Source organism: Neophocaena asiaeorientalis, unplaced genomic scaffold, assembly GCF_003031525.2.
Source record: "Neophocaena asiaeorientalis asiaeorientalis breed wild unplaced genomic scaffold, Neophocaena_asiaeorientalis_V1.1 scaffold65, whole genome shotgun sequence".
NCBI lineage: Eukaryota > Metazoa > Chordata > Mammalia > Artiodactyla > Phocoenidae > Neophocaena > Neophocaena asiaeorientalis.
The window spans coordinates 6474334-6482643 of NW_020173215.1; the positions used below are offsets into that span (position 1 = coordinate 6474334).

At 32.1% G+C, this 8310-nt stretch overlaps 1 protein-coding gene across 2 annotated transcripts in view; it reads left to right on the top strand.

The window, feature by feature from the left end:
- Positions 1-8310, top strand: part of PLK4 (polo like kinase 4) — a 17499-nt gene that overhangs the window by 5746 nt on the left and 3443 nt on the right. Inside the window, exons 6-14 of one of the 2 annotated variants that reach the window (XM_024745030.1) lie at positions 427-533; positions 2653-2789; positions 3643-3747; positions 4121-4223; positions 5432-5581; positions 6493-6626; positions 6722-6813; positions 6963-7110; positions 7901-8038. In XM_024745030.1, the coding sequence (XP_024600798.1) occupies positions 427-533; positions 2653-2789; positions 3643-3747; positions 4121-4223; positions 5432-5581; positions 6493-6626; positions 6722-6813; positions 6963-7110; positions 7901-8038 (1114 nt within the window). Of the gene's footprint in view, positions 1-426; positions 534-2421; positions 2790-3642; positions 3748-4120; positions 4224-5431; positions 5582-6492; positions 6627-6721; positions 6814-6962; positions 7111-7900; positions 8039-8310 lie in introns of both variants that reach the window. The other variant, XM_024745029.1, reaches the window with a different exon arrangement.

An 8310-nucleotide genomic window follows, 5' to 3' on the forward strand; every position in this document is an offset into this window, starting at 1 on the left:
TACACACACACACACACACACACACACACACACACACACACACACACACACACACACACACACACACAAATAGAGAAAGAGAAGTTGACCCTAAGTGATGAGTAATCATATTGACTGCTTCTCACATGAAGGCAAGTTTTTAGTGACTAATGTTTTTCTTTTTCTGATCTTTGATTTTTATGTTTAAATTAAAAGAGGACAGTAGCCATATAGAAATGTTGTCACAGTGCCATGGGCATTTTGGCATGGGAATTTAGCTTCATAGACACAATTTAGTTATGCAAATGTTGGGTTCTACAGTTAATGTAAAAATTTTTAGGTATTCATATCAGAAGAGCGCTCCCTTTTTTCGTGTTTTTTTATCTTAAAAGGTTTCTACCTTTTAATTTTTTATTAGTTTATGGGAAATTTTTTTTCTTTGTTTAGCTCCAATCATCTTTGTCCAAAAAATGGAAAAACTCCTTTTCCATTTCCAGACCAGACAGCTCAGACTGAAATGATGCAACAGTGGTTTGGGAATCTGCAAATAAATGGTGAGTTTTTAATGGACTATTTAATAAAAAGTTAATGACTTGGCCACTTACCAAGCATTGCAGTTTTCTATTTGGGTTTTCTTAAGAAAATAGTACATTTTCAATAAACTGTTACAATAATAGTAATAATTACTGTTAACACAGTTTGAGTACTGTATCAGCCACTGTCCTTAATGCTTAACATGTATTATTAACTTAATAATTCTCACAAAAACCATATGAGGAAGATACTATCATTAGCCCTGTCTTACAAATGAGGAAATAGTAGTACGCAAAGGTTAATTTGCCAAGCTGCACTGTCCATAAATACAAGAGAGAGGAGTCTAACCCAAGCAGTCTGGCTCAGAGACTTTACTCTTAACCCCTCCTCTCTTGCAGCCTCTCTGTAATAAGTACCTACTATCAGTGCCTATAAAATAATCAAAAGATGGTTGACTTTATTTTTAAGTAGAAGGTGATGTGGACCATCATAGTGTACCAATGGGACCTCACATACACTAAAATACACAGCTACTAAAACCTAAATATTTTTAAACAGCTTTCATCCAAGTCATTATTTATAGATACAGAGTTTGAAAGTTAAACATTTCTCATTATTGAACATGACATTCACAGAAGGTGGGTTGGAAAATAATGATGGAAGAAAGAGAATAAAAAAGAAACATATGGAGAGGAGGAATTTTTTACTAAGTACCATGTTACCTCAGACAAGTGCGTAATATGGCTGTAATTTAAGCAGAGAGTTGTTATGTCACCTCAAGAGTCTATTTTTTTCATGTATATTATTTTCAAGGGCCCAAAAGAGAATTAATCTTCTCATGTGTACTTGTTAAAGATGATAATTCAAGTTTATGTTTTTTAAAACTACAGAACTGCCATGTGCTTAATCTTACACTTAACCTTCTATTGTGTTTATAGATACTTTTATTTGGTAAACATGGACATGTCTGAAGTAACTTTGTTTATAATACTCTAGTAGTGCTGCTACAATTTTAAAGTATATTATTTGATGTAGGATATTTTCTGTCATAATGGGAGTTATGGAGGGAGGCACTTAAAAGTTATTTAAGGGGAAAGCTGAGATAAGATTTTTATAGTTTAGCATTGAAAAATTGCCTTACAAAGTTTTATATAGTCTAATCATTTTAAGGGCTTTAAAAAAAATAATGTTCCCATGTGAACGCTAAAACTATATAAAATTTAAATGGATAGAGTTCAAGAACTGTTTTAGAAATGTGGGTACAAATACATTTATAATATTAAGTATTAATAATAAACCTATTTCATATATTTTAGAGTGTTTTGGTTTTAGTTGCATATTTTGTAAGTAAAGATGAAATAGTCCGTAGCTTAAAGAGAGTGAATTTACATGTTATGTAGAATGATTACCTGGGAACTCCTCTCAAATCTATTATTTGTTGCAGCATTGGCAGTTGCTTTAGTATTAGTAGGTGACCCTAGGTGACTAGTTTTTGCTTTGATTGAAACATTAATTTCATATTAATATCTTTTCTTTCTTAGTCTTAGACTAAAGGTATTCCTTTGCAGTCTGGCTTAAAATGTCCTTTTAAAGTCACTATTTTATTATGCCATATCTTTTTGTTGTTTTCTTTTTTGGCCGAGCCGTGCAGCTTGTGGTATCTTATTTCCCCAACCAGGGATTGAACCTGGGCCCTTGGCAGTGAAAGCGCCAAATCCTAACCATTAGACCACCAGGGAATTCCCTTATGCCGTATCTTAAACTGAAAAATTACAAGCTTTTTTTTAAAACTAGATTTCTTTTGTTCCTCAGGAAAAAAGAATGCTATTGTAACCAGCATGACATTGTTTTGTGTAGACTTGACTTCTTAATTATTCACTAAATTGCTTTATTCTATGTATATTATAGCTCATTTAAGAGAAACTACTGAGTGCAACAGCATTAGCCCAAACAGAGATTTCCAGGGCCATCCAGATTTGCAGGACACATCAGGAAATGCCTGGACTGATATAAGAGCCAAAAAGAGCCCTGATGCTTCTGATAATGCGCATTGTGCAAAACAGTTGAATACCATGAAATATATGACTGCATTTCACAGTAAACCTGAGATAAGTCAACAAGAATCTATTTTTGGCTTAGATCCTTCTTCCGAACAAAGCAAGACGAGGGGTGTGGAGCCACCATTGGGTTATCAGAAACATACATTACGAAGCATTACATCTCCTTTGACTGCTTACAGGTTAAAACCAATCAGACAGAAAACGAAGAAGGCTGTGGTATGTCTATTATTTTTCTAAATCACTGGATGATATTTTCCTTGAGTATATGGTTTCTGGTATCAAACATAATAATATCTTTTCAGTTCCCTATAATGTCCCTGTATTTTTGATACGTACTTGATAAACTCACTTAAAAGAGACTGGGTATTTATGGGAAAATAGCTATTGTTTCCTTCTGGGTACTTTAAGAATGGTGAATTGATAGTAATTTTTGAATTTTGAATTATTGATAATGAAAAACATTTAAAAGTAATACTGGCTAAATACTGTGTTAAATATTATCCACAATCCTAATAACTAAGTTAATATTTAATACTATCTTTTGCTTTTGTTTTCATTGTTTCTACATTTAATCTAGTCTCAAAAAGATAAACTAGAAAATATCACTTTTTTTAACATCTGAAACTATTTAAAGAAAAGGAGTATGCACAAAATTAAGTATAGCATTTTTTTTAAATATCATGTGTGCATTGGGAATGGTGATTTTGATTTTTTAATTCTGTCTTCATCCTGTTTGTCCCTGTTTTCCCTTTCACCCAGTCTTGCCTTTATTTGGCGTGCTATTGTCTTTTCAAGCCCTTAAATTCTCCACCCTACCTTCTGCTTTCTTTCTGTTCACTGGTTATCATTTCACACTTCATTATACCTTCTTTCCTTTGCTCCTTATGTTTCACAGTTGTGCTGAAATACACCTGTGGTCTAGACAATTGTAGTGAAGCGGCTATTTGATTTTTACTTTAATTTTTGTTTCTGCCATGGTTAAGTACTTTTCTCTTAACTAATATGTATGTCAGAACTGTTCTGGTAAATAAGAGAATTGTTACTGATTTTAGTTTTGTTTTTTTTTTAGGTGAGCATACTTGATTCAGAGGAGGTATGTGTGGAGCTTCTAAAGGAGTATGCATCTCAAGAATATGTGAAAGAAGTTCTTCATATATCTAGTGATGGAAATATGGTAATGTGGATTTCCTTTATTATCTTGCAGCTTCATCACTTAAGCATTTATCATTCCATTCGTTCTATAATGATATTTAAAAAACAATTTTTAGTCGCTTTTCCTGATATGATAGTATCTCTGGAATTCAAAAACTAAAATAGTATACTACATACCTTTAAATAAATTAGTGTGGTGTAAAAAATAATTATAACCAGGAACAAAATCTAAACTTTAGGCTTAAGTTTAAAAAGCAAAAAAATTACTTTTAGAGAACATTTAGCATTTTCAATAAAAATAATATACATGTGAGCTCTTTTTATAATTTTAGTAACAAAATATAGTGCTCTAACTTAATGGCATATAATCAGAATTCTTAAAAATTTTTTGCCAGATCACTATTTATTATCCAAATGACGGAAGAGGTTTTCCTCTTGCAGATAGACCGCCCTCACCTACTGACAACATCAGTAGGTACAGTTTTGACAATTTACCAGGTATGTAAATTTACCAGGGAATAAGTTTAGATAATGGATTTATATATACATAAACTCTATACTGTGGGTATCATAAATTGTAAATATTTTGGCTTCAGTTGGGATGCAGGTTATGTTCTTATAACTTTATATCTGGTGAGATGTGCTATACCTTACTAATCCAATATTTAGTCATATTCTGTTATAATGGTATTTTATTGTTTACTTAAGTAAAAACTAACTCTAGAATATTAGTCATGTGTCACACAAATTTAATTTGTACACTTGTATAGTTACAATTTGTCTAGAATCATGTTAAAAATTCAACATGAAGTATCTGGTTTTTGACTTTTGAAATCATTACTGTGCTACATAATGATCACTTGTAATTGTGGTTAACCAAATTTGGCTCCCGGTTTAGCTTCTGGATATTATGAATTGGGAAATTAACTACTGAGTAGTAAGACTTCCCTAAGGTAACTTAGAAGCAAATAAGAGAACCTATCTAATCTAACTCTGTTAGAAATTAAGACACATAGACAAGACTATCAAATATTATAAATGACCATAGTTATAGGGAACTGCTAAAATTTACTACTCTATGTTTTACTAATATAAAAAGTGCTACATTTCTTTTCCTAAAGTCATTTGGTTCTGATATCTCAGGTAGAACTCTTTTCATTTCATTTATTAAAACTTTCCTGGAGTCATTATCTTACTTTTAATAAGGAGTCAGTGATTCAAAGTAAGAGATTTTTAAAATAATCATGAGACTGGGACTTCCCTGGCGGTCCAGTGGTTAAGACTTCACCTTCCAACGCAGGGGGTGCGGGTTCTATCTCCTGGTCGAGGAGCTAAGATCTCACATGCCTCATGGCCAAAAAACTAAAACAGAACAGAAGCAATGTTGCAACGAATTCAATAAAGACTTTAAAAATGGTCCACATCAAAAAAATCTTTAATAAATAATCATGATACTAATCATCAGATTTTGTTGTATACTTCTTAGGAATTTTATTATACTGTCTTTAGTTTTCATTAAAATAGTAGGCTTACATCTCTAAAATATTTTTATTTGGGTAATGGAACTGTTAACTTTGGGTAATGGGATTCTTAACTTTCAACTTGAATTTTTGAGGAAGAGTAGAAATAAATGTTAGACTGTTACGGAATTTATGTCAACACTTTATTCCCTAATGTTAGGTAACTTTTTTGTTTTCTCTCCTTAGAAAAGTACTGGCGAAAATATCAATATGCTTCCAGATTTGTGCAGCTTGTAAGATCTAAATCTCCCAAAATCACTTATTTTACAAGATATGCTAAATGTGTTTTGATGGAGAATTCCCCTGGTGCTGATTTTGAGGTTTGGTTTTATGATGGTAAGTGCCATTTAGAAATGGTAATTTTTTTCCCTTTAGTTTGTAACTTAGTAGTTGTGGGGTTTTTTGTTTTTTTGTTTTTTGTAAACTCAACACAATGAGATTTATTTATTTTATTTATGGCTGCGCTGCATGGCTTGCGGGGTCTCAGTTCCCCGACCAGGGATTGAACCCAGGCCACAGCAGTGAAAGCTCTGAATCCTAACCACTAGACCACCAGGGAACTCCCCAACACAGCGAGGTGTGTGTGTGTGTGTGTGTGTGTGTGTGTGTGTGTGTATCCATACATAAAAATTACACAGCACAGTATACGATATGTCAAATGTTAATCAAAATTTATATATACTTGCTTGTAAACAATTTATTTTCTAATACGTATATTAATTCTCTTTCCCCTTTTGGCTCCAGTTTAACAACATTCTGATTGATATTATAAAAAAATAACATGAAATAAATAATATTCTGTTTCTTACTAGAAATTTAAACGGACACATACCAAATTTTTAGGATAATAAATATCACAAAAGGATAAGGTTGAACCAGAGAATTTTATTTTCTAAATCTATAAAGATGTTTACTTTTTAATCTGTAAAGTTTCCTTCTTTAAGGGACACATAGTACATACACTCACACTGTACACATAATTATAGCTGTCCTTCACTTATGTTTTTGTATGAGAGTAGTGGTTTTTTAAAAATATAAAAGTATCAAACTTAAGCCAGTTATATGTGGAAAAGAAAAATGGCCTATATTTTTTGAATACTACTTTGAGAGCCTCATTTTATTAATGGCCAATAAGTGAATATAAATGTTACCTTGATCTGGGAGTCATTATGTACTGGGTATGATAATGAATATAAATCTAGTAATATTTAAAGAAATAATAAAGGGTTTTCTGCTTAATTTTTAAGGAGCAAAGATACACAAAACAGAAGATTTAATTCAGGTGATCGAAAAGACTGGCAAATCTTACACCTTAAAAGGTGAAAGTGAAGTTAATAGCTTGAAAGAGGAAATAAAAATATATATGAACCATGCTAATGAGGTATGTACCGACTTTTAGTAGGTTTTTTCTTACCAATTAATAATAATACAAATGACATAGATGAAGTAATGACAGAAAGCACTCTTTTGAAATAGGGCCACCGTATTTGTTTAGCACTGGAATCCATAATTTCAGAAGAGGAAAAGAAAAGTGGAAGTGCTCCCTTTTTCCCAATAATTGTAGGAAGGTAAATGTTTGAAAATTTATTAAATATGGCTAAAATGTGTAGAAATGTTTTTTTAAAAAACAGTTTAATGTTTACATTATGAACATTCTTTTGTTTTCTATAAATTGAAAGCTTTAAAAGAATGTATTTGACATATCTTTCTCCTTCAGAAAACCTAGTAGTACTAGTTCACCTAAGGCCTTAACACCTCCTCCTTCTGTGGATCCAAACTACCCAATGAGAGAGACACCATCTCTGAATAGAATGATCATAAATAGTGCAACTTCTCCAAAACAGGCACCAATACTTAATCCTTCTGTAAGTAAATATATGTCACTTCTGTACTTTAAACTCTTCAATGATTGCCTAATGTCCTTGATATCAAACTAAAACACCCTACTGTGGCCTTACTATCACCTACCTACTTTTCCAGTCTCATCCTGAGCTACCCCACACTCTCTGTGCCTAGTTCCTTGATTAAGCCAAACTCTCAGGGCCTTTTCACATGCTCTTCACTTGACCTGGAACTCTTTTCCTGAACGTCTTAGTGGCTAATTCTTTCTCATCTTTCAGGACTCAGTTTAAATATTACCTCAGCAAGGCCTAACCTGACTCCTCTGGGAAAAAGCTAAATATATTAACATATATATTGTTTTATTTTTACTAGTAAAATATCATTAACTGCCTTAATATCCATGATAGAATCATGGTTAAACAAACTTATATTTTTACTCAATGAACTATCATGCCAATAAAAACTATATAGCAATGTAATAAAATGCAAGATTAAAGAAATAGATCTGTTTGTGTATATGGGTATGTGTGTATTCACACACACAAACATACATACTATAATTGAAGCTATGAAAAATTATACCTTGGGAAAAAAAGACAAAAGAAATCTACCAAAATCAAAACAGTAGTTCTGTGATTTTTTTTCCCTATTTTATACTTTTCCAATTTTCTGTAATGTGATTGTATTTTTTTTAATTTTTGTCTTTTAAAAATTAATTTAAGATAATGAAAATCTGGTCATCATCTACTTTTGCTGAAGTTGGCTTATTAGAATGCTAAGGAATAATATCTTTCTTTCTTTTATTGTTTGTAGATGGTTACAAATGAAGGACTTGGCCTTGCAGGTGCAGCTTCTGGAACTAACAGCTCTCCTAGTAGTCTAAAAGATTGTCTCCCTAAATCACAACTTTTCAAATCTGTTTTTGTGAAAAATGTCGGTTGGGCTACACAGGTGAGAAGTTAGATTTCTCTTTGCAAGACAGTTTTTACACTTTTTGCATTGATTATATCATTAATAATTTTCACATTTTTTTATTTGTATACAGATGGAAAGCTCTAGATATTGTTGGTAACAAATTGCCTGCTAGGGCCTAGGTGACCTGTTCTTGCCATTTTTTTTTTAATTAATTAATTTATTTTTGGCTGTGTTGGGTCTTCATTTCTGTGTGAGGGCTTTCTCTAGTTGCGGCAAGCGGGGGCCACTCTTTTTTTTTTTTTTTTTTT